The sequence below is a fragment of the Crocuta crocuta genome, unplaced genomic scaffold (assembly GCF_008692635.1).
Source record: "Crocuta crocuta isolate KB4526 unplaced genomic scaffold, BGI_CrCroc_1.0 scaffold96, whole genome shotgun sequence".
In the NCBI taxonomy this organism is placed as follows: domain Eukaryota; kingdom Metazoa; phylum Chordata; class Mammalia; order Carnivora; family Hyaenidae; genus Crocuta; species Crocuta crocuta.
Genome location: NW_027531522.1, coordinates 4,764,288 through 4,791,729, shown reverse-complemented (window position 1 = coordinate 4,791,729; position 27,442 = coordinate 4,764,288). Strand labels below are relative to the sequence as shown.

Here is a 27,442-nt window from a genome sequence, read left to right as displayed (position 1 = left end):
TTATTCTACATATTATAACAATGTACGTATTTGGTTTGGAAATTGTCATATGTAGAAAATAATAATATAATGAGACTACTTCCCATCCCTCCTAATTCATCACCCAACTCCAAAACATTGCCAGCTCCTAGCCAGTTTTTCATACAGCCTCTGTATTGGTTTCCTAGGGCTGCTGTAAGAAAGTACCACAAACTGGCTGGCTTAAAACAACAGAAATTCATTCTCTCACAGTTTTGGAAGCTAGAAGTCTGAAATTAAGTTATTGGCATTGGTTCCTCCTGAGAATTGTGAAGAAGAATCAGTTCTGTGCCTCTCTTCCAGCTTGTTGTGGTGGTTGGAAATCTTTGGCATTTGTTGGGTTATGGACTTATCACCCCAGTCTCTGCTTTTTGACCCCCCTGTTCTTCCTTTGCCTTTGTGTCCTCAAGTGGCCATCTTCTTATAAGGACCAATCATATTGAGTTAGAGGCCTGCCCTACCCCGGTGTGACCTCATCTGAACTAATTATATCTCTAGTGACCCTTTTCCAAATAAGGTCACATTCTGAGTTATTGGGGTTACTAGGACTTCACATACTTTTCTTGCGGGATAGGGTTCAACACATAGTAATCCCCCCCCACCCCCGCCGCCCAGCCCAGCTTTGTGTTCTTACCTCATGCAAAATACTTTTATTTCATCCTATCATATCTCAAAGTCTTAATTGATTCTAGCATCAACTCTTAAATTCAGAATTTTATCTAAGTATTATAATCTCAATTAGATTGTTCCCCATCTCATTCTGAATCATTTACATTAGGTGTGGGTAAAATTCTGGGTATGATCAATCCTGAGGGAAAATTCCTTTCCATCTGTGACCCTGTGAAATATAGAAAAGGTGTCTGCTTTTAAGATACAGTGGTAGGATAAGTTTAGTATAGATAGTCTCATTTCATTTATTTTTATTTTTTATATAAAATTTTTAATGGTTTTTATTTATTTCTGAGAGAGAGAGATGAGGAGGGTCAGAGAGAGAGAGGGAGACACAGAATCTGAAGCAGGCTCCAGGCTCTGAGCTAGCTGTCAGCACAGATCCTGACGTGGGACTTGAACACCTGAACCGCGAGATCATGACCTGAGCTGAAGTCGGACACTTAACCGACTGAGCCACCCAGGCGCCCCTAGATAGTCCCATTTTAAAAGGGAGAAGTTATAAGGCAAAAAGTGGTTTCTGGACTAAGGCAGATTTGTAACTCAACAGAACACATTTTTTAGGTTCCAAGACTGAGAATAATTCTATGTGGCTTGATGCTCTGTCCTCTGAGCCCATTGGGGTGGCTTTGCCCCTTGGTCTTTTTTAATGATACTGTAAGTTTAGGTTGAGGGCCAGAGTATTAGGGTTTCTTTTGTGGGGGGAAACAAGGAAAGAGGGAGAGAGAAGCGGGGTTCACCTGAAGCAAGGGTCAAGCTCACCCTAAGTGGGACTCAAACTCATGAGCCACGAGAGCATGATCTGGGATGAAATCAAGAATCTGATGCCTAACTGACTTGAGCCACCCAGGAGCCCTGAGTATTAAGAGGTTTTGCTTTCACAGTGTTTGTGTTCCACCCCTAGCGTTTAGCTGTATCTGTTCACCAGTGCCATAGAGGGTGGTTTCTCTTCATGCTTTTCACTTTACCACACTTTTAAGTCCCAAGTTTGTTCTGCTCACTGTGTGACAAGCCAGTAAGTCAAGAGGCAAGATGTGTGGGGGTAGGGAAGAGACTTGATTTTGAAAGCCAGCAAAGCAAAGAGATGGCAGCCTGTTGTCCCAAAGGACCAGTTCCACAGCTAGAGATTTGAGCTGCTTTTATGTTAGGAAGAGGGGGAAGTGGAAGGAAGTTGGAGTCAAAAGGCGACTGATATCTATAGACATCAAGGAAGGTCAAGTAAATTCATTGTTCTTGGTCAGTTGGTTGTTGTGTGTAGTAGGGATCTGGTCATGTTGTTCCTGTAAATTTTAAACATAGCATAGTCATTTCTGTATGTTCTTGCTTATCCCTTCTGTCTCCTTGAGTGTGGTAGATTTTGGATAAAAAGGAGTTTTTTCAAATCTTAGCTATAACATGTCTATGTGCAGGGTTAAACAGAAGTTTCTAAGTTTTAGGTCATAGCAGCAAGGGAAACAAACAGTATTGAGTCAGACATGCTGAGTTTCCTCCTGGTACCCTTTTGTTTCTCCCTTAGTGTTAGATTGCTTCTGTTTGTTATTTGATGTTATGGGCTTGGGATTTCTCTGTTGTTTTGGTCCAGCCTCTTCTTTCTTGGGAGGCCCTGTGTATCTGGGCCTCACAGTTTCACCATCCCATCCCTCCTCACCATGGCAGACTTATATTTGTGTCCTCGGAAAGACTTGTGAAGAAGAGAACTTCCTGCCTCTCCCCCAGAGCTAGAAGACCTTTAGTAGTAGTATTAACAGGGTTGCGAATTTGGGTTTGAGAGTTTTTCCTGCCCCTTGCCTAGGTGTAATGATTTTTTCCTTTGTATTCCTAATCGTGGTGGGTCTTTACCCGTGTCTTGGATGTGACAGGGTTTGCCTCCAGTCCCCCCCCCCTCCCCGAAATGCTTCTGAAAGGAGTGTTTGGGTGAGAGGTGGGATTTCATATCTTACGGTAGGTAGAGTCTGATACTCTTCTTGATGCCTGCACCACCAAGGGAGATTTTTTCTGGTGGTTTTGTCTCCTGAGTATCAGTCTTCCCCATGAGCTCTGTGCAGAAGTTCATGGAGTGTAGCCCGCGAGTGAGCAAGGACTCTTCTGTCCGTGGTTCCAGTGGTTCCGGCTGAGCTAGTAGCAAACTAGCCCGCAGTCCGCCTTTAGCAGTGTATTCAGATTTTAGTTGATTTCTTCTTACATGCATGTTTTTGTCCACGTCTTCCCTTTCTTGCTGCATCAGTGATGGATACTTTGAACACCTTGCGGTTCTCATGGAGTTGTGGAGAGAACCTGAACCAAGTTCAGGCTACTTGGTTGCCTCAAAATAGCACATCTTTCCGTTACAAGAAGAGCTGTATTTTTGTAGTTTAAGTGGCTTGTTCAAGGTAGATTGGAGTGATGCTTTCAGCTACTTAGGTGGAGTTGGAATTCAGCCTCTGAATCCTTTTGCTATGAGGGCTGTTTCTTTACTTGAAAAAATTAGGTTAAAAGGGCTGCGTGTCCCCAGCCTATAGGCACTCTCATGGCAGATTTACTGAAGAAGACCACTGGCCTTGTGGGATTGATTGGCTGTATGTGAGAGTCCACACAAGAGGTGAAGAATATTGGACACGATTTTTGATGTTCTTGAGCAAATTCCTAAAAATGCAGCATATAGAAAATATATAGAACAGATCACAAATGTGTGTATATGTGCATGGTTACAGTGGAATCAGATGTTAAGAAATTAGAAGACCAACATCAGGGTGGCCAACTGGAAGAGGTGATTATTTCAGGCTGAAAATGAACGAAGTCTGGCAAGAAAAATTATATAATGGAAACCATGGGAGCCTTTAGTGGAAGAGCCTCCTGCCAGCCAATGGAAATGGCCAATAAAATCATCATTAAATGAGTAGTTTATTGATGGGAAACTGATGTAATTAAATGTTCTGTTGTATTTTAAAAAAAATAAGTAATTAGGTTAAAATACGACTTTTTCTAAAAAAGTGAAAACTTTTCAGGCTATGAATTTGCCTCTTGAGTATAGCTTTATTCACATATTTGACATTTTATTACATATGATTTTGTTGTTTGGGAATAGCTTTTCAATAATCCTCAATTATTTTGCATATTTTTCTCCTTAATCTAATAGCTAATATTTAAAAATCTTCAAAATTATTGGAGTGCCAGTATGGCTCAGTGGGTTCAGCATCTGACTCTTGGTTTCAGGTCTGTTCATGATCTCATGGTTCATGGGATCAAGTCCTGTGTCGAGCTCTGAACTGACAGAGTGGAGTCTGCTTGGGATTTTCTCTCTCTCTCTCTCTCTCTCTCGCTCTCGCTCTCTCTGTGTGTGTGTCTCTCTCTCTCTGCCTCTTCCCTCGTGCGTATGCTCTGTCTCAAATAAATAAACATTTAAAAAAAATTAAATCAAATTTTTTTCTACTTTGTGATTCACATATCTTGGGTCTCTCTTGTTCTCCTCTCTGTATATGTATATGTATACACACATTAACACTTAGAATTGTTATATATCTTACTGAGGGATTTTTTATTATTACAAAATATTCCTCTTTATCTTTAATAATGTTTTGTTTCAAGAGCCTTTTTTTTTTGTTTTGTTTTTGTCTGATATAATGGTAGCCATGCCAGCCATCTTATGCCTGCCCTTTGCATGGTATATCTTTATCTTTTTTTACGTCTTTTTGACTTATTTGTGCTATCAAATCTAAAGTATTTCTCTTGTAGACAATGTATGGAACTTTAAAAACAAAATCTGGTCTATTAATCTCTGCCTTTTGATTGGAGTACATTCACATTCAGTGCTATTATTAGTATGGTTGGTTTTATCCCTGCCATTTTAGTTTTTGTTTCCATTTTCTTATGACTGCTTTGATCCTCTCTTTTTCTTTTATAGTAGCTTCTTTTATCTTAAGTGGATATTTTCTAGTGCACCTTTTTCATTCCTTTCACAATTTTTAAATTATATATTTTTTGACTTTTTGTGGTTGCTCTAGGGCTTACAATAATTATCAGAATCTGCTAACTCTGATAAGATACAGAAAATTCATTCTTTAAAAAAATTTTTAATAGTTTATTTTATTTTATTATTTTTTTTACATTTATTTATTATTGAGAGACAGAGAGAGAGCACAAACCGGGTAGGGGCAGAGAGAAGAGGAGACACAGAAACTGAAGCAGGCTCCAGGCTCTAAGCTGTCAGCATAGAGCCCGACATGGGGCCCGCACCCGTGAACTGCGAGATCACTACCTGAGCCGAAGTTGGTCGCTCAACTGACTGAGCCACCCAGGTGCCCCTAGTTTATTTATTTTTGAGACAGAGAGAGACAGAGCACGAGAGGGGGAGGGGCAGAGAGAGGGGGAGGCACAGAATCTGAAATAGGCTGCAGGCTCTGAGCTGTCAGCACAGAACCTGACGCAGGGCTCGAACCTGTGAACCGTGAGAACATGACCTGAGCTGAAGTTGGACACTTAACTGACTGAGCCGCCCAGGAGCCCCAAGAAAATTCATTCTTATGTGTTTTCATTCCTTTCCCCCTTTTGTGCTATTAGTAGTACAGATTTTATGTCTGTGTAAACTACAAACTCAATGATATATTGTTAAAATATTGCTCTGTTAGGGTGCCTGGGTAGCTTGGTCAGTTGAGTGTCTGACTCTTGATTTCAGCCCAGGTCATAATCCTAGGATTGTGGGATCTAGTCCCTCATTGAGTTCCACACTGACTGTTGAGCCTGCTTGGGATTCATATTCATTCTCTCTCTCTCTCTCCCTCTCTGTCTCTGTCTCTGTCTCTCTCTCTATCCCCCTCCCTCCCTCTCCCCCCCCCACCCCTCTCCTGCTTGTGTGCTCTCTGATTCTCTGCCTCTCTGTCTCTTTCTCAAAGATTGTTCTATATAGTTTTATATCTTTTTTTAAATACTTGTTTAAAAAAATGTTTATTTTGAGAGAGAGAGTGGGTGGGAGGCAGAGAGAGAGGAAAATAGAATTGCAGGCAGACTGATAGTGCAGAGCCTGACGTGTGACTTGAACTCATGAACCATGAGATTATGACCTGAGCTGTAATCCAGAGTTGGACACTTAATTGACTGAGCCACGGAGGCACTCCATAGTCTTATATCTTTTAAAGTGAAGAGGAGGAGACCACAGATACAATATTTATACTCTCGTGTGTGTGTGTGTGTGTGTGTATGTGTATGTATTGCTAGATACCATTTGTTTTTTGTGTTTCTCTTCATCTGTGGATTCAAGTTACTGTCTGGTGTTCCTTCCTTACTCCGATATATTTTTATTCCCACCCTCTTTCATTGTGTTGTCATTGTGAAATATATTGCATTTTTCTGTTACAGTCCCAACAATACAATTTATGGGCTTGGTTTTATGCTGCTATCTTTTGAATTAAGAGAAGAATGAAAAATATCTAATCATACTGTCTTTTATCATTTTCTATATAATTCCCTTTGTTAGAAGCTCTAATGTGTGTTTTTTAATTGGTCTGTTAGATTTATTTTTTAAGATTTCAGCTCTATTGATGTAAAATTGACTGGAGCTCTGTGTGTGTGTGTGTGTGTGTGTGTGTGTGTGTGTGTTGCAATTATTGTGTAGTGTCGCTTGATTTTAGCCTAAAGAACTTCCTTTAGTATTTCTTGTTGGTCAGGATTAGAGCAACACAATATCTCAGTTTTTGTTTGTTTAGTATTGTCCTTATTGTATCTTTATGTCCTTATTGTATCTTTATTTCTGCAATATAGCTTTGCTGGATGTTGGACTAGTGGTTGATAGTTTTGTTCTTTAAGCATTTTGAATATCTTTTCCTGCTGCCTTCTGTCCTCCATTGTTTCCTTTGAGACCTCAGGTGTTAATTACATTGTAGTTTCCTTGTGTGTGATGAGCCATTTTTCTCTTGTTGCTTTTAAGATTTGTTTGTTTTGGCTTTGATCATTTTGAGTGTGGATCTCTTTGTGTTTATTAAGATTTTTACAATTGTAGATTATTGGTTTTAATCAGATTTGGGAAGTTTGTAGCCATTATTTCTTTAGATACAGTTTCTGTCCCTTTCTTCGTCTCCTTGTTTTCTCAGTATACATCTGTTGATGTACTTAATGGTGTCCCACATTTTTTGGAAATTGTACTTTAGTATAATTTAAAGAAGTTTCCTCTTCAGATTGTATAATCTTCATTGATCTATTTTTTAAAAGTTTATTTATTTTTAAGTAATTTGTATACCCAGTGTGGGGCTCGAACTCATGACCCCGAGATCAAGAGTCACATGCTCTCCCCTTAGCCATCCAGGCACCCCTTTATTGATCTGTTTTTAAGTCTGTTGATTCTTTTCTGATCGCCAACTCAAATCTGCTGTTAAGCCTCTTTAATGAATTTTTTAAACTCAAGATTTCTATTTGGTTGAAGTCTTTGTCTTCAAAATCCAACATCTGGGTCCCTCCTCAAAGGCAGTCTCTGATCTCTGCTTTTTTTTCTTGTGTATAGGTCACATTGTCCTGTTTCTTTGCACATCTTATAAATTTTTGTTGAAGTGGACATTTTAGATAATATAGTCACTCTGGAGAATGATCCTTTCTTATCCTTATAGGCCCTGTTGTTTGTTTGGTCGTTTATTTGTTTAATGACTTAGCTAGACTAATTTTCTTATGTCTGTTTTCCCCACAGTGTGTAACTTCAGGTGGCTCTGCTCAAATGTCCTTTAAAAAATTGGCCTGACTTACTAGAGTCTGTGGGTCAACATAAACCACTTACTAGTGGTTAGATTGTGCTTAAATTAAGCCCTGTTAGCTAGTTACATTTTCACTGTTTATCACTTAATATGTGCGTGATTTTGTGATTTTCTAAGGCGATCTGAAGTTCTTTGTCAGTTGTTCCTGAAAATATGCAACTTTAAGCATGCACACAATCTTTCAGACCATCATGTATGAGTGTAATTTTATTTTCTTTAAAAATATTTTTTTAAAAATGTTTTATTTATTTCTGAGACACACACACACACACACACACACACACAGTGTGAGCAAGGGAGGGTCAGAGAGAGGAGAGACAGAATCTGAAGCTGTCAGCAGAGCCCAACGTGGCGCTCGAACCCACGAACCGTGAGATCATTACCTGAGCCGAAGTCAGACGCTTAACCAACTGAGCCACCCAGGCACCCCTGTGATTTTATTTTCAAGTTTGGATTCTTAGGAGTTGCCTCTGGGTCACAGTAACTTACTTTTCAGCCAGTTTTTGATCATAGGTTGTACTAAAGCCTCGTGAGCCTTATTGGCTGATGAATTTGTATGTGGCTTTGGGGAATGCTTTTACATCTGCCTCAAGTCCCACTTGGATTTTTCCTGATTGGGTGCAACCTACTTCATGTACATAGCCTTCTAGACCTACCCCAGGGGTGCTTGTGATCCTAGGAGGGCCCTTATTTGTTGTCTTTCTCTCCTTCTCTCTGTTAATTTTCAGGCTGGTTTTGCTTGTTTCTACTAGTATCTTGGAGCTACCATTCCTGTCTTCATTGCTTGCCACCTAAGTGGTTTTGACAGTACCCTCAAATTTTCCTAAGCCCTGTTCCAAATAAAGTCAGTCCTCTCAGGGAGAGCTGCTGAGCTCTTGTGTTCTGAAGACCGCCCCTTCCCCCCACGCATGCCCATGTGCCTTTCTGAGAATCTCTAGGTTCCTACTCTGGAACTGGGGATGGGGACAGCACTGTGCTTCCCCTGAAGGGATCGTGTGCTTCCCCTGAAGGGATCGTGTACTCCCAGCAGCGTGCTGGGAGGAGGAAAGGGTATTGTAGCCCCTGGTTTTCTCAACTCATTGCTCCTCCCATGAAATTCCCATTTTACTAGCAGGCTGGGGCAGGCCATGGGTCCCGTCGTCAGAGTGGGAGGAGAGTCACTGGAGGCTGGTTCTTCTGGGGTAAATCTATAGCTTTAGACTAGGAGNTTTGGCAGTGGTTGATTCACTGGAGAGAGGATCTATGGAGCTCTCACTCTGCCATTCCAGGAGTCTGGAAGTCCTTTTCTCTCCCTCTCTTTTTAATATTCATCATAATTTTTAGTTTTACTAAATTGTCAAAAGGTGGTGTCTTTTCACTGTTTGTGTTGGAAGTTACTGAGAGATTCTTTAAGGCCCACTTACATATTTTCCATGAGTTTTGCTATATATAAAATGTTACTGTTTCACTCTGCACTTTTTTTAATCTTCTTGATTATTTGTGGGTTAAAAAAATGTATGTTACATTTTCCCATTCTAATTGTTTGATACTTTCTTTTTGTAATTTGAACCGGTAGAGATACTCTTATTCAGTGCACCTGGGTTGGTTTTGTTGTAACTTAGGATTTTATTTATTAGAGGTATAAAATAATTTTTAAAAGTAACTTTACTTTGGAGAGAGAGTGAGAGACAGAGCATGAGCAGGGGAGGGGCAGAGAGAGGAGGAGACACAGAATCTGAAACAGGCTCCAGGCTCTGAGCTGTCAGCACAGAGCCCGACACGGGTCCCCAGTACACAAACAGTGAGATCATGACCTGGGTTGAAGTCAGATGCTTAACCAACTGAACCACCCAGGTGCCTCTAAAATAATTTTTGTAGGGGCACTCGGGTGGTTCAGGCGGTTTAAGCGTCCAGGTCTTGATTTCAGCTCAGATCATGATCTCACGGATGGTGTGTTTGAGCCCTGCATCAGGCTTTGTGCCAACAACAGTACAGAGCCTGCTTGCAATTCTCATATTCTCTCTCTCTGTCTCTGTCTCTGTCTCTGTCTCTCTCTCTCTGTCTCTCTCTCTCCCCCCCTTCCCTCTCTCCCCCTCCCTCCCTTCCTCCATCTTTCTCTCTCTGCCCCTCCCATGTGCTCTCTTTCAAAAATAAAATAATCTTAAACAATTTTTTTAACGTTTATTTTTGAGACAGAGAGACAAAGTGCAAATGGGGGGGGGTGTGGGCAGAGAGAGGGAGACACAGAATAAGAAGGAGGCTCTAGGCTCCAAGCCCCATGCCGGGCTCGAGCCTATGGACCACGAGATCATGATCTGAGCTGAAGTTGGGCACTTAAGTAACTGAACCACCCAGGTGCCCCCCAAAAGAATGTAGTTCAGTTCAGTATGAATCCTTGTTTTTCAGCAGAGGAGTTTAAATTAACCTACCTGACTCGATACTAGACACTTTTGAGAACTGTGTTCTTGTAAATATTGTTAAATTGTGTTAGTTTGGCACTACAGTGCATACTGGGGCAAATCTCTCTAGGTTTAAAAAATACATGTAGTCCCACTGAAGCTGGCTAGGTTATACCTCGTTACAGTTCAGAGATTGGTTTCTTTTTAGAAGTGTATTACCTGATTTTATGTAGACATTAATTTTTGTATACTCAACTTCTCTAGTCAGCCGATTAATTTTTTTCATTATGTACACTGATACTCGTAGATTGCCATTTATATAGTTAAGTCTTTTATGAAAAGGTGGTACTGTTTATCAGCTACTTTTACCTAGAAAAGGACCAGATGTAAGTCAAAGTTGGTGGGAGTGTCTATTGGCCATATGCAGAGAGAGAGAGAGGACAACTTCTTTTTACACTCAACACAGAAGACAGTTGAATATTGGTGAGGAAGTTTTAAGAACAAGGTATCGCAGGCTGTGTCCTGGCCCCTGGCCTTACTGCCTGTGACGGGTCTTCCTCTCATGCAGGGGGTTGAGCCTAAGGAAGACTGGGCCTTCGTGAAATCCTGCTAGGACCTTTTACATGTCCTTGGTTATGTTTTCATGTTGGTAAAAATTAGATTACTGACAGAAAAAATGAATTCATGTTTTGAAGTAAAGTAGGTTAGACAGTAAACCTAATCTTGACTTCTGAAGATAATTGTAAAATGCATTTCTATAAAGCACTTGTAAGGTTTTTCCTTCATTTTTTTTTTTTTTTATTTTCCTAAGACTTGCTACATTTGTGATGAACAAGGACGAGAAAGCAAAGCAGCCACTGGGGCTTGCATGACATGTAACAAACATGGATGTCGGCAGGCTTTCCATGTGACGTGGTAAGTATGCATCTATCGCTGCACAAAACCGAAGTTCTTGTGCTTGGGACAAGGGAATATCTTGTAAATTAAAAGCTTGGGTACTCAGATATTTGCAGTAAATTTTATTGGGGTGGTTTCTATGTTTAGAAACATTTTCTTCTAATGAAGATGATTCTTTTCTTTTTTAATTTTTTTTTTTTTTTTTTAAATTTCTGAGAGAGAGAGAGAAACAGCTTGAGAAGGGGAGGATCAGAGAGAAGGGGAGACACAGAATCTGAAGCAGGCTCCAGGCTCTGAGCTGTCAGCACAGAGCCCCATGCAGGGCTCGAACCCATGAACCGCGAGATCATGACCTGAGCTGAAGTCAGACGCTCAACTGACTGAGCCACCCAGGCACCCCTAATAAAGATGATTCTAATAATTGAATTTAGCAGAGCAGACTTTCAATAAGTGGACTCTGGTTCTCATGTCTTACTTAGTTTTCATTTTGTTTAAAATATTGGTGTTTGTTACCTAACCTTTCATTTGTTGTTAGGACTGAAAGAGCTGATATAGGTAAACTTAGTGCAGTGGATGAAATTAGTAAGGATTTTAATCAATGATTGTGTTTTTTCACTGCCTGTTTGAAGTGGGGGATGGGGGAAAAACAGTCAGTATCATATTCTCAGTATGCTGGTGGCTACTTCCTAAGAAGTTATTTGGATACTTTTTTGGCACAAAATTTCAAGAGCAAAAATTATCCTAAAATAAAATATTCAACAGAATAGACAACAGTTCAAAATTAAAGTTTGGGAATAATCCAAGGACTTGTTACTTTTAGGAAATAGTGGGTATTTAGCAGCCAGTACAGGCACATGCTTATTTCCTGAGCTTTTAGTGTATGGATTTAAGAAGTCCATTTTAGATTACTTTTGGGGAATGGAAAAGGTTTTTGGTTTTAGAAATTCTGTTAATAATGAACCTAATTTTTCTAAGATGAAAATTCTTTCTTGGGTAAAGATATATACTAATACTACTGTAACTTTGGAATGTTAAAAGTTGAAGGTCAGATTGACAAGATAATGAAAGATTATAAACTTTAGCACTTTGTGTTCTTTTTAAATGAATATCGTAACTTTAGGTTTCAGTTCCATTTCTTCTATTGTTTTTGACTGTAAAACACAGCTTATGTTTTTCTTGCTTTCTGTATGGGTGTATGACTTGAAGCATTTTGCTTGTATAATCTGCATCCATTGGTCACATCCCATCTCAAGTCATTTCAGTCCTTGAGAAACCTGATCTTTCTGTTTGTACCTGTGATTTAGAGTGAAGGAATAAGATGGGGTGGGAGGTATCTTAAAACAATTTAATGTCTATTTGGTGACATAAAACCTGCATAACTCTTCATTCTTATTAGAGCTGGATGGATCGGAAGTTTATTGTAAACTACAAATATTACTTTAAAAAATATGTACTTGATCACAGTAAGAAAAAAGCTTTTAATTTCCCCCCTTTTCTCTTAGGAGATGTGTAAGGTTTAATTATGAACCTTACTTGCTTGGAAGTGAATTTTAATTAATTCTCTCTCTCTCTCTCTATATATATATATGTATAAATAAATACACACCATATGTTATATATATAATGTAGATATTATATTAATGTACATGTTATATATATACATATATGTGTACATATTATATATATAATAGTATATATAATGTAGTTTGAGATTTAAGNTGTTTTGCAGTTTGAGATTTAATGTATGTGGTGTTATATTTATATATATATATATTTTGGCCTTTATTTTCAGTGCTCAGTTTGCTGGACTACTTTGTGAAGAAGAAGGTAATGGTGCAGATAATGTCCAATACTGTGGCTACTGTAAATACCATTTTAGCAAGCTGGTAAGAATTTATCTTGAATTTAATATTAAAATGATAACATATAGTTTTGACAATAGGCTTGTTCTGTTTTATGAAAAAGGCATAATAGCTGTTCCTTTTCTCTTGATTGTTGCGTGAAATTGTTTGCTTAGCATGTTCTTCACTGGGATTTAAAAGATTTAGTAATTCTTAAAGATTTTGCTTTGCTTTGGTTCATTTATGATGGTGAATATTATAAAATAATTTCTATTAATAACTAATAGTAAATGTTAGGATACATTTAGTAGAAAAAGTATATGTAAAGGACTCTGCAATCTAACTATGGTGATTTTTCTCACTTGTTACTCATCGTTTTGCTACATCACTATTATTTATTTTCATTTTTATTTACTAGGAGATAGAAAAACCAAAACAGCTGTTTTGTAACTTCTTGGTTGAAGACGTTGAGAAAAATGTATTTAAATACACTTTGGGAATATTTTAGGTTTTTGCCAATTTTTACTGTTACATGAATGAATTGGTAGCATTTGATTAGCTGTTACATATATTATGTCCATGTTCCTTTGAAGGATTGATATTTAATGTCCTAAGTGTCTGATTTTTGAGTCTTCAATGATGACAAATTTGTACATGAAAGTTTAAGTCTTTGTTTTTCTTTAGTGTCTTAATTATTTTTTTACTTTCCTTTGTGTATGGGGCTATTTTTTAATTCCTTTTTTTAAAATAAATAGTAAGGGCCCCTTACTCATGAAATCAGTTCATGATTCTCTTCTAGTTCATGCATATAAAATACTTAGATTGTGTCAATATATTGTTTGATATTGAAAAACTTTTATTTATTTTAAGGACAAAGAATATCGAAGTGTTTTAAGACTAATTTTGAGATAGTAAAATTTGACAGTTTTGCTTCCTAGATGTTAGAAGCATATTGGATTCCTAAGTTTCTAAATTGAAGATGATACAGATCAAAATACAGAAATAATGAAAATGGATTATGAGTTTCTGTAAATTGAACTTTCTTATTGCTAGTTATTGACATATTGTTATCCAATTTACTAGTTAGGGAGGAAAAGTCTAATTTAATAAGATTATTTAATCTACATTTGCATGGAATTTGAATGCCTTTCATAGTCATTTTTGTCTAATTTTAACTAGTTGTGGTACTACCCAGTTTTAAATACCTCAAATAACTCTCACTGTCATACTTTATTATGAATTTGTTTAAGTATTTTAAACAGATATGTGCATTCTTTTAGTAGTGCTTTGAGAAATGCATGGGTCTAATGCTGACATTTCCTTTAATTTTTTTCTTAATGAATTGCAGAGATAAGTTTTTAGAAAACTATGCCTTAATACCGAAGGTATGAGATACAAAGGCTTCTTGCTTTTCCTAGTGTGGCAGAAAAGTAACTCTTCAAATATTTTCTTTTCTTTTCTTCTAGTCTTGGCATCCTTCCTCAGTATGGCATTCTCTATTTTGGTTAGAACTCCTTTTCATTTTTAAAGAAGACATTGAAAATTATAGTTGATTTCTTTTAAGAGGTGGTTTTGTGATAAAGTGACAAATAAGCTCCTGCTTATTTGAATATATAATCTATTTTCACACATTTTAATAAATGTACAAAAAATATGGCATTAATGTTAAATTTAGGTTTAGGTTTTCCTTTATAATGCAATTGACAGTATATGAATGGTGTCTGAATTGGATATATAGCTTGAAATAAATAGCAAGGTGTTTTTTGTTTTTTGTTTTTGTTTTTTTTTTTGTTTTGTTTTTTGTTTTTTATTTCAGTAAACATTTTTAAATACTACACACATGAATTGGTTTAAGCCTAACAAAAAGATTATTTAAGAATTTTTTTATATACATATACATGTATGTATATATATTTTCTTTTTTAGAAAAAGAGCAAACGGGGATCTAATAGGTCATATGATCAAAGTTTAAGTGATTCTTCCTCTCACTCTCAGGATAAACATCATGAGAAAGAGAAAAAAGTAAGTGGATTTGTTGTTGCTATATATGTAGCACATCTGCTTAATAGTTTTTCCCCTTTTTTAGATAAAATTAAGTTCTTGATAGCTGGGTTGAGACATTGAAATACTGGAATTTTTGACTGATTGAGAGTATAAGGTCAAGAATAGGTTTAAAATAATGCCATATTTGTGAATATGTTTGTATGTACCTGTTTCTCCTGAAAATTTTAAGTACAACTTGATGCAAAGCATGAGAGATTTCTTGCATGTGTTACTGTGATCATCTTATGAAATCTTTAGGTGGCTTCAGCATTTGTGGCTATACATTATTAACAGACTGTTTCACATGTAAGTAAAAATCTCATCATCTTTTTCACTTTATAATGGAACAGTTTTGAAGTTCTGTATATTCTTGACTGTTTTTCTCCCCCAGTGGTGCTAATAATGGTTTATTATTATTATTTTTTAATGGCCAAATGTAATATCATTTGTTTGAAAATATTTTGTCTTTTAATAAAGCACTAAAAGCTTCCTTGATACTAATCTGTCTTTCTCTCACTTATCTATTTTCTGCTTACATTTTTATTTATTTTAAAGAATATGAGTAATTTTTAGTGAAATAATAAGTACAGTAGAATTGTTCATAGGATATATTGCCAACATGGAAAAGGATACTACTGTGAATTGTTTTTAATGAAGTGAGGATAAAAAAGACATCTTCAATTAGAAAGCAATATTACTAATATTATTAGTTGGTATAAACTAGTTTGGAACCTCTTCATGTTTGTAAATACTTAGGATTGGGGAACAGATTTGGTTTGAATTAATGTTTGTACCTTTTTTTAAGGTAAACATTTTGAAAGCTTAAATTTTTAATTTTGAAGTTAGATTTTCAGTTATGAGTGAAATAATTAAAACTTTATATTTCCCTTTATAGCCTTTGTTAGGTGTGTGTGTGTGTGTGTGTGTGTGTGTGTATATATATATACATATATATATATATATATATATGTTTTATAAACCTTAGGCAGCAAGTGTACATATTCATCTTGATTTCTTTAATGAGGTGGTTTTGTGATGATGACAATTATAGGGTTCTATTTTGCTGTCTATTGTTTGGATTACTGATGGGAAGATGGCAGATTGGGTTTACTTAGTAGTTTTACTAAGAAGCACTGTGAGATTTTATGTAAACTTATTTTAATCCATGAATGAGGGGTACAGGTAGGGCTTATTGTAAGTGGTGAAGAGGGAAGTCCTACTGATGATACTCTTCTCTTCAGCCATTTCATGAGCATTAACTTGTTTAAAGAAGTGTTTATGGTCTGATCACGTTTATCCTAATACATGCCCTGTCGTGGTTATCTTTAATGGTCAGCTATTAAATGTAGTACAGTGTTTAATAAATACAGTGCTAATGACTATATTTATCTTTTTATTGTTCTAGGAATGAGATTTTNAAAAACATTGTATTTAGTCAGACCTGTTTAGCTATGAATTTTAGCAGTTGGTATTTTCATTAGTATATGAATACTATTTGCGTCTTGCTTTTGGCATGTGTACGATTAGTATAACTTGATCTTGTCCAACTTAAAATCATTTGTACATTTTATTTTGTAATAGTTTTCTGATAATCTATAAAGGCTGGGAGGTGAACATAGTATAAATTTATTATTGTTGGACTTGTTTGCTTGCCACGGGAATATTTGGAAAGGGACTTTTTTCATTACGGTATGATGCTAAGTGATAATACAGCTGAGAAAGATTGGGTATTATAGACCCTCTTACCCCCTATCTCTCTTTATCTCTTTTGAGATTTTAATATCTAGTAGGTTTACCTCTGATATTCTTACCGAGTTATAAAATGTTGCACTCGCAATCCATTCAGATTTTAGTATTTTAGAATACTGTATATTGTGGGCTAAATTTTGGTGACCTTGTTCATTAGGTATGTTGGAGTCACTCTCTCTTTGAATTTTTTCTATCTGCCTTCATACTGGCACATGTTTTAAAAACATTTTAAATATCTTGTATTAAATTATAAATAAGTGGTCATAAAGAATATTTCATACTAAATATTGTGCTATCCAGATCACTTATTTGAAAATGAAATCAACAATTTATTAATTACCTTTTTATATAATCACTCTGAGCACATAAAAAATACATAGTTTTTGCTTTTCAGAGAATTTTTGTGTGACCCAAGATATATTAATACTGGTTAGATATTAATTGTGAGAAAGGAAAATGTAATCGTGAGATACCACTTTGAATAAAGGACAGTTTCCATGAAATGGAAAAGATGGCATATATATATGCCACATATATGGCATGTAAAAAAATATTTTTAAAGGAAGAAAAGTATGTTTGAAATGAGTTGAAACTATGTATAGGAGGGGTTTAATTCAGTCATTACACAGTTTGTATATTTAAGTATTGTTTAAGAAGAATACCCTCTAAGACTCTTAATGTTCACTGTAAAATAGAATTTTCTTTTAAGCCTAGTATTTTTGTGCTTATAGAATCATTGCTAACAGAGTGAGACTGTGGGCCAGAGTTAGGAATTGGAGACAGGTATCAGACATGGCAATATGTGGTTGTGTTCGGAGGTTCCCAGATTCAGAAGGGATTTTCTTCTGAAAGCTAATTTGTAGGTCTTTATTTAGAAATCTGTAGTTATTTACTGCATTGAGATAATGCAGTTCAAATGATCCTCAGACACATCCTCTCCCTACTTGTTAATGTTAACTAATCCATAATGTATTAAAAAGTATAGTATTATACTTAACAATACTTTAGAGCAAAGTCACCATTTGTGACAGTGTATTATGTGGAAATGCGCCCATTTCCAAGTAGGTTTTCTAGAAAACTGTCCACCTCTACTGTAACTGTGAGGGATTATCTCCTGCAGTGTCCTCCCCCCCGCCCCGCTCTACTTTATTGTTATTAATAATTGGCAACAGATAAAGGAGCTTTTGCCAACATACATATTGTTAGTGTATGTTGGGTGTTTGTGTCAGATAGGTTTGCAGTTAAGTGTTTCGTGAACCTCAGATATTGACTTACCATTTTGTAGGAATACTCATTTCTTTGAAGAGAACTGGGCTATTTCTGTGGCCCTCAGAGGAATAAAACTCTCATTCACAGAGTTGTCATTACTTTTCTGTATCTTTCTAAAAGTTCTCAGCATTGGGAGTTAGCTGTCATCCCCTTCCCTTTTTTGTGTACTTTCCTTTTGGAAATCTTCCACTCACGTTAAAGCTTTAAGCTTCTACATGTGCAAAGAGTTAAGAGAGGGCAAGGTCTTTTCAGGAACAACACTTTAGAATGCCTGGGGTGTGTGTTTGGTGGGGCTGAAGAGTGACAGGAGACCACTTGGTTAAAAAGGGGCCAGTTCCTGAGGATTTTATAAGTGACATTCATTTGATCCTTCGTCCCGAGGTGTTGGGCAGCCAGCCAGAAGGATTAAAATTTTGTTAACTTAAAATTTTGCAAAAATTTTAGACTTTGAGAAAAGTGGAAAAATAGTGCACATTTCTCTCTGCCACTCACCCAAATTTTCAAAATATTGAAATTTAAACTTTACTGTGTCCCCCCCGTCCCTTCTTTGCTGTTCTTGTTAGACTCTCTGTATACTCTTTTTCTGAATAACTAGAGAGTAAATTAGAAACATAATACCCCTTTAACCTAAGTGTACTACTTAGTGTGTAGTTTTAATAGAAAGGGGAATTTCCTACATGATTACAGCATAATTATCAGAATCAGTAAATTAGCGTTTTTTACAGAACCATTAGCTAATCTGCACATCCCATTCAAATTTTCCCCACTAATATCCTCCTTACTAAAGGGGGAAACTTTTTTTCTGGGCCAGAATCCAGTCCAGGATCACTTTTAGCTGTCATGTCTCTTCAGTTTTTCAGTCTTTTCATTCTGGAATAAATATTTCCTTAGTTCTTTGTCTTTCACGACCTTGATGCCTGTGAACCCCTGCTTCAGGTTCTTGGGGATGTTGCTTTGATCTTAACAATGGATTTTATAGTCACACCCTTGCTTTACTCTTCCTGGAATGGTTTTCTGAGAGTGGCCTAGTTTTGATCTTTGTCTGGAAGCCATTCCTTACTTTTATATTATTTGCTTTTTGTATACTGTATGCATTTTCAGAACCAGCAAGTAACCTTTCCTAATTTAGTTTATCTCTGTATTCCTATATTTTTAAACAAAAAAATTAGATTACATTTTCAACATACTACGTAAAAAAATCACCTTAGTTAAATCATCCAATTCATTAAATACACTTTCTACTTTGTGTTACCACAGGCAACAATGTTGTTAAACTTGCAGCTTCTGTATAATAAGGACCCCTTTTTCTCCAATTTTTAATTAAATTTCTCTCACTTTCTTTTATGCTGTGGATAGCAGCCTTCCTGAAAGGCCATAAGGTTTCTAGTAACAGTCTCTTCAGTATTCATTAGTCTTCACTCATAATCTCCTGAAAGTCCTTTTAGCTTTTTTAAGCTCCATTGCTTAATTCCCTGCAACTCCCCCATTTTAAGGTTTTTAGTTATGGTAGCATCCCACCCCTCATAACAAAATCTGACTCAGTTACCTATTGCAGCATAACAAATTCCCCTAAAGTTAAGTGGCTTTACTGTAAGAAACATTTATTGTTTCACATTTTCTGTGGGTCTGGAATTTGAACTTAGTGTATTTCTAGCTCAGGGTCTCTCATCTGATTGTGGTCAGGATTTTGGCAGGAGTATAGTTGCTTGAGGCTTGGTTCAGGCTGGAGGATGTGCTTCCAAGATGGCGTAGTCTCACGGCTAGCAGGTCAGTGCCGGCTGAGGAGGAGCCTCGTTTTCTGGCTGCACACAGGTTTCATTAGGTCTGCTAGGTGCCCTGTGACACGGCACCTAGTTTTTCCAAGGTGAAAGCTGCAGGCCCTTTTTTTTTTTTTTCTTTTTTAAATGTTTAATTTTGAGAGAGAGAGACATACACACACACATACACACACAGAATTCGAAGCAGGCTCCAGGCTCTGAGTGCTTGGCATAGACCCCGATGTGGGGCTCAAGCTCACAGACCATGAGATCATGACCTGAGCCATAGTTGGATACTTAACTAACTGAGCCACCCAGGTGCCCTGAAAGCTAGTTTTTTTGTGACCTAGCCTTGGATGTTACACATTGTCTGTGTGTCCCGCGCCTCACCCCCCCCTTGTTGAATGCCTTTTTGTAAAACATTGTTTTGGTTTTAAAATATATATAAAATATCATTTGCCATTTTAGCCACCTTTAAGACACTCATTTTTGCAATATTCTATTGTTTACACAGAGCAACCTATTTATTGTAGTTGGATATTACCTATGGGTAAAGATCATGGAACATTCTTGGAGCCTGGCTACCACACCTTGAGAATTGGGCAGATACCCTGTTTCCTATTAAATATTCACCCACAAGTTTTAGCATCCATTGATGATTTTACCTGAAATAGTGTTTGACAAAAAATAATTGTCCATAATTCATTCTATATCCATTACTTGGTATTCTACTGTAAATTAGAGCTTCCCATCCCTTTTCTCCCCTTTTTTCCATCAGTAATGGGGAAAGGGAGGATTCTATAAAGAAAGTAGTCCATAGATACAGGAAGAAAATTAGGAGAGATCTGGAATGTTTTGAAATCCAGGGGAAGTGAATATTTTAAGAAAGTGGTCAGCAGTTAGAGGCATTTGAGAGATAAACTAATATACAGCAAATATATGTCTTTTGGATTTAATGCTAAAGAAGTTGTTGAAATAGAGTCTCAGTATAATGGTCAGAGGAGAAGGGAATTGAAGTTGGTAGATGAATAAAGTAGGTATGAGGAAATGTAAATAGAGTATTTAACTCTTTTAAAGAATCTTGGATGTCAGGAAGAGGGAAGAAATACGGCAGTAACTGGAGAAAGATGTGATATTAAGGTGTAGTAATGGACAAGAAAAATACTGTGTCTTCCCCTGTTGTGGGAGGAGGAAGGAGAGAGGCAGTTAGATGATTAACTTGGTCACCTGGATAATGAAGCAGAGAAAATAGGAATGGACAGAATCCTCAGGGAGATATTGCTATGCAGATTGGGTGGAAATACAAGGAAAAGGAACAAGTTCGTAGTTTTCAGAAGTGTTTCAAGTAGAGGCTCATGAGATCAAAGTTGGATAATAGATGGAAGGAAACTAGGGGACAAGGTCACATAGATTTGGATAAAATGTTGAGGGGCGCCTGGGTGGCTTAGTCGGTTAAGCGTCCGACTTTCGCTTAGTTCATGATCTCGCGGTTCGTGGGTTCGAGCCCCGCGTCGGGCTCTGTGCTGACTGCCAGCTCAGAGCCTGGAGCCTATTTCAGAGTCTGTGTCTCCCTCTCTCTCTCTGACCCTCCCCTGCTCNTTGGATCCAGGGTCTGGAAGATTCAGTGAGGTCCAGGAACTAGTAAGAGTGTGAATCAACTGCAGAGTTAGGGAGAAAGTATGATCATAGTGGTTTAATGTTTCACTGGGCCGTTCTGGCATCAGTTATTGCGAGACACGTCTTCATGGGTCCCTCAGATTTGTACACATCTTACGAATAGTGGCCTTGACTGCTTTTGTTCCAGATTATCCTTTCAGAGGTGTTTATGTCATGGAAAATGGAGGCACCATCATCAAGAGCAAAGAGCAGATTTGCTTATAGCCATGGAAAATACGGAGATAATATCTCTTTCTGGAGAAATTGGCAGCAGGCCAGTTCAGAATTGGGTTTCCTAGGCCCAAAGTTCTTCTCCTGTAATGAAACCCACTATGTATGCAAGCACCCTTTTCAGGTCATCCTGTTAAAACTGGGGCTCAGGGAACTGATGAAAATGCTGACATTCTGGCTATTCTGTTGTTGTGGCTAATAAAGCCCTTTATGTATAACCAGGACTCTATGCCTTCTTGCCACGTCCATGAAGCTGGCAGCCTCACTTGTTATGTAAGATAGTAGACCCTTCATAATTTTTGGCACAATATGTTATTACAGGCATATTGAAGAAGAGAGAATTTAAGTGACTGCCATTGGAATTAATGTTTGGGGATTGTGAGGTTTGTCTACTAGGATTAGCCTTATTTTGGCTAATTGTGGTCTTGTGATCAGGGCTGTTGGGAACTGTGGTTGAAGGTGTGAACATGGAGTAGGGAAGAATTACCTAAAGAAAAATAATGGGCAGACGAAAACAAGAGATACTATTAGGAAATGACAGAGCCAGGATTTAAGACCAAGAATGTCTGACCCCAAAGTCCATGGATTATTTTTCATATATTTTTCCTGTGCTTTTCTTAGAGGCTTAATAATCACATTTCTTTAAAAGGTAGATAAATCAGGTATATTACAGAACGTTTGTATGAGTACAAATGATGAAGTTTTTTCATATTCTAAAAAGAATGCTGATGCAAAGAATCTTGGGAATCTTATTTTTCCTATGGATCTTATACGTTGTTCCAGGAGGTTGTTATTTAGACTAGTAAATGTTTGGGAGAAGGGATTTTTAAAGAGCGCCTAACTTAGAAGGGATAGATACCTTGTCAAAGAGGATGATAAGTGAAAATTACAAGTCTATGTGAATAACATTTTTGAAATTTTTCTTGAGTGCGGATGTTGAAGACAAACATTAATAAAGTGTGCATCAGTTAAATGGCATGTCCATGAAATGGGCTTTTTTGACTAATTGAGTTTGAGGGCTGAGTTCTTTAGTCTATAGAGTTATTATTTTTTGTAAGGTTGAGATTCCACAAAACATAACAACTCAAATGCTTAAATATATTTAGATGTTTAGAGTTATATTCCAGCTATCTATAACCATAGCACTGTGGAGATTAAGTGACCATAAGGAATTGTTTTACTATAATAATATAAATACTTGTTAATATATTGTCTATATTCAACTAGCTAGTTAAATTTCCGTTTTCATAGATGAAGAAATAAGGACATGAATTTTTAATTGATAAATGTTTACGAAGCATCTACTGAATTCAGGACACTATTCTCATTTCCTAGGAAAACAAATTAAAAATCTAGAGAGTCTCGTTGACATTAAACAGTTTGTCCAAAGTTATACATTGGGGAGCATAACAGTGAGAAAGCTCAGTTTATATTTTTTAACTTTTGTGCTCTCTTCATTTGACTTTTCTTTTGTAGGTTTCAGAAATGTAGCTATAAGAAGTCAGAATGTTAAGTAAATAGAGGTTTTTAAAAAAGCTGTTAACCATATTTCATCTATTTTGATTTGCTACGTTTTTGTACATTCCACTAAGAAAGTAAAAAGGATGTCAGTAAACTGTGACATAGGATCATTGTGATATATGTTCCCATTTTAGAGATTTAAATCAGTTACTTAGACTCTTAAATATGACATGTCAGTGGAGCTTAAAGTTCATAGTCTTCCCCGAATAAGTATTAGATACATACTTTAAGGTCTATATATATGGTTATTTATCACTACTTAGCTACTTACAGTAGCTAATGTTTAGAAGTGATATAAATGGCCAAGCATAGATGAAAAGTTGTGACTCGTGGGGTGCGATAATGTGTGCCTCATGTTTCTCATTGTGTGGGTGATACTAGTATTTAATCTCATAGGGTTGTTGTAAAATTGAAGTGAATTGGCACTTCTTAAAAAAATTTTTTTTTTAGTGTTTGTTTATTTTTGAGAGGGGTGAAGGACATAGAGAGAGAGAGGAACAGAGGATCCCAAGCAGGCCCCACACTGTCAGAGCAGAGCCCAATGTCAGGCTCAAACCTATCAACTGTGAGATCATGACCTGAGTCGAAGTCTGATGCTCACTCGACTGGGCCCCTCAGGCGCCACACCTGCCTTGGCACTTCTTCAAGTGCTGGTTGGAAATCTCGTTGTCCACACAGAAAACTGAGAAGTATTTTAAGTGTTACTAATATTGTTATATTTAAAATCCTGATTTAAACAACAAATGATGGGGAAGGGGCTTTTAATATAAGTAAAAGATGCAGTATACAAAAGTATGCACTTAAATTTTTATTTAATTAAAAACATTTTTAATAAATTTTTAAAAATGTTTATTTCTTTGAGAGAGAGAGAACACAAGCAGGGTGCGGGTGGGGTGGTGGTGGTGGATAGTGACAGAAAGGGAGACACAGAATCCAAAGCAGGCTCCAGGCTCTAAGCTGTCCTGTCAGCACAGAGCCAGACACAGGGCTCAAACCCAGGAACTGTGAGATCATGACCTGCGCTGAAGTCAGATGCTTAAGCGACTGAACCAGCCCGGCATCCCTTTAATTAAAAAAATTTTTATTCCTAGTTTTGCTTAATAATTTTATTTATAAACGGCAAGGAAAAGAGTCAACAGGTGTTAACAATGATAGCTATACCATATTTATATTTTTTTAAAGACCGTTTCCTAAATATTTTTTAGAATTTGTTTTTACATATCTTATATACCAGTTTATTTTTACCTATTTTATTAAAAAAATTTTTTAATGTTTATTTTTGAGAGAGAGAGAGGGAGAGAGAGAGAGAGCACGAGCAGGGGAGGGGCAGAGAGAGAGAGGGAAACAGAGAATCCCAAGTAGGCTCCAGGCTCTGAGCTGTCTGCAGAGAGCCTGATGCAGGGCCTGAACTCACGAACTGTGAGATCATGACTTGAGCCAAAGTCAGCCACTTAACTACTGAGCCACCCAAGCACCCTTTACTTTTCAATTAAAAAAAAATTTAATATTACAGGAAATTTGTATGAGTGGTACAATGAACAACTACGTAGGTTTAACCTAAATTCAACAGTTTTTGACATTCTACCACATTTGATTTATCTTTATACATACACATAAAATACAGAGACATTTAAAAAACCAGTCGTGTATCCATTTGAGAATTAATTGCTCACATGATAACACTTCATCTCTAGATAGGGGTGCATCTCCTAAGAATGTTCTTCTCCATTGCTGCAGTGTAATTATCTTACTTAAGAAAATGTAGCATTAATGGAGTATCAAGTCACATACTATATTATTATTTATTAATGTTATTAGTGATCATCTATTGGTTATATTTAATATATTATGTAAAATAACAAAAATACAATACTACATTAATGTAATATTAAGGTAAATATTTAGGAAATACAGCATAATTAATTATGAAATATAAATACTATTTAACACGTAGTCCATATCCAAATATCTCGTTTTGTCCCAATAATGTTCTTTAATAGCCGATTTGAAAAATTGATCCCGGATTCAGTGAAGTATCAGAAATTGCATTTACTTATTTCTCTTTAATTTAGTATAATCTAAAAACAGTCTCCAGGCTTTTGTATTTGGAGTGGGTCCCTGGTTTACATTGGACCCCTGCCTGGAAGGGTGATTCGGGACTTCCATCAGGACTTGCCCCCTGTAGGCCCCGTGCATTTATCCAGTATGGGCAGGGACGAAGCCCTGGTCGCAGACGCTCTTCCCAAGTTGGCCCTTCGTGCTTTCCAGTGGAGACGGTTGATTTGGGAGTTACTTGCTGCGTCCTTCCCCCCCCTCACAAGTACTGTTACCATGCGGATCTTATAATGCTTTGTCCCAACCTGCTTGTGTTTTGGAGTTCATGGCAATATTTTGAACACTTGGTTTTGTTGTAAATGTTATTCCACGGGTTTTGGTTTTGCTGTGTAAGCTTTTTATGTGGGGACTCCAGAGAGATTGAGAAACTATGCTATATGCTGCCACCAAATTCCCTTTCTTATTTTAATTTCTTTCCTATTTTAAAAGTTTTCTATTTGTGTATCTAATTGTATTATGTATATATATAAAGACTTTTTATATGTTAATTTTGGATGGTACTACCTTATTGTATCGTGTGAGGTATTTTTATCACTGATTCATGCTATCATTAATTCACTTAAAATTTTAGAGGGGGAATTTAACCTCAAGTGATAATTTGTGACAGAAGTAGTACAGAGTAGTTCTACAAAGGCTTTACTGTGTTATCAGATCTTTTTGTGTCATAATAGCTGTAAAAGCAAATGAATTTTGTTGTTGTTTTCCACTTTAAAAATAGGCAGTATCAGAAACAAAATTAATCTCAAACTTTTAGTTGTAGGATTTCATTTAAGAGGGGAGAAAGTATGAAAAAAATGTATGTAGCATATAGACAGGGTATTATTAACAACAGCAGTTTGGGGTAGCTCTCCAGACACTTACCCTTCTCTGTACAAGCTTATTTCACTTCTCCTATGATAACAATAATGACTTGGGCCCTAAATTTCTCTCTCTGTAGTAGTTCTTACTCCTGATTCTTTTTATTGTGATAAAATACATGCAGTATCACATTTAATATCTTAACCATTTTTTCTTAATGGAGCATCTCAAGATTTTTTTTTAAGTTAAAAAAATTTTTTAAACAGTCCTCTTTTTTAAATTTATCTTCTTGAGAGAGAGGGAGAGAGTATGCAGAGCCCAAAGTGGGGCCCCAGCTCACCTGAAGCAGGGCTTGAACTCATGACCCATGAGATCATTACCTGAGCCAAAGTCAGATATGCTTAACTGACTGCACCATGTAGGCACCCCAGTTTTTTAAATGTTTATTCATTTTTGAGAGAGGGAGAATGAGCAAGAGAGAGAGAGCGCGAGCATGCGCGCAAGTTGGGGAGGGGCGTGCGCGCGCACACACACACACTCACTCACTCACTCACTCCAAAGCAGGCACCGTGCTGATCAGCACAAAGCCTGATGAGGGGTTTGGAACCCACAAACTATGAGATCATGACCTGAACCGAAGTTGGATGCTTAACTGACTGAGCCACCCAGGCACCACTATCTTAACCATTTTTAAGTGCGTAGATCAGTGCACCTGATAGCTGTGTCATGGCAGCAACAAGTCTAAATAAAACCTCATTGGGTGTGCTTTGCCAGAGATTGAAATTGGCAGAATCATCAGTCACAGAAACTTCTAGGTCAATTGCATAATAAGGGGCTCTAAAGGTAGAGAATATGGCTTGCTGCACAGATTCTAGCACAACCTGTTGGTTTGGACTTCTCTCACAGAATGCATATTTGCAGGAAAGCTGATATAAAGGAACAAGTAAAGTGCCAATGGGACTCATATAGAGGCTTTAATACCTAAAAAATTCAACAAGATGCACAGTCTCCTTTTTGATAGTGGAGTGGGGTATCGGGAGACCTATGAGGGATTAGATATTGTAACTCTGCTCACATAGTAAGTTCATTTGTTGAGCAAGTCCCTGAATTTAATGTGGTTTTTCACCTGGCCTTGGTGGGAGAGGTGTGGTCATATCGCAGGAAGAGCTGTTGAGATTGATGCTACTGACTCAACAGCCAATAGCAAAAGCTTTGGAAACCAGAGGATAGAGAGACACTTGTACTAAATCCTGACATACCTATTGGTGTGGCATTTGGCAAGGGGATTTAGATTGTCCACTATACACATGAACTGACTTGATCCTCTGGTATAAGTGGTATGGCAAGGAAGACACTGGCAATGTCCAAGATGACTTAGCAAGTACCGTCAGTCCTTGGAATAGATTTAGTCTGTAGCAGCTGTGACTGTGAGCAGTAACTAACTCAGTTGACACTAATTTACTATTGTGAGTCCCCAGCTCCTGTTCACCTTTTTTCAGTGGTCTTGCAAGGTTTTTGTGTTGAGGTAGTGCGTCTGTTACTTTAAGTTTTTCATCAAGGTTGTGGTTTCCCTTTGTCCTTCTGGAATTCTGTTCCTCTTCTCTTTGGGCCACCCAGGGAAGGGAAGTGGTTTGGGGAGCAATTTTTATGTCCCATTAGCATCTCTTGATTGGGGGAATACTTTTTGGCACTTACAGGGTGGGTAATGACAAGCATATAACACAGGTTTGTAAACTTTTTTCTGTAAAGAACCAGATAGTAAATATTTCAGGCTTTGCATATCCTTT

At 37.2% G+C, this 27,442-nt stretch overlaps 1 protein-coding gene and 1 pseudogene across 1 annotated transcript in view; both read left to right on the top strand.

The window, feature by feature from the left end:
- Positions 1-27,442, top strand: part of MLLT10 (MLLT10 histone lysine methyltransferase DOT1L cofactor) — a 188,836-nt gene that overhangs the window by 59,886 nt on the left and 101,508 nt on the right. Inside the window, exons 3-5 of the mRNA XM_077772493.1 lie at positions 10,590-10,693; positions 12,468-12,561; positions 14,443-14,538. Coding sequence (XP_077628619.1) covers positions 10,590-10,693; positions 12,468-12,561; positions 14,443-14,538 — 294 coding nt within the window. The remainder of the gene's footprint in view (positions 1-10,589; positions 10,694-12,467; positions 12,562-14,442; positions 14,539-27,442) is intronic.
- On the top strand, positions 3,194-3,566 carry LOC144238630 (NADH dehydrogenase [ubiquinone] 1 alpha subcomplex subunit 5 pseudogene; annotated as a pseudogene).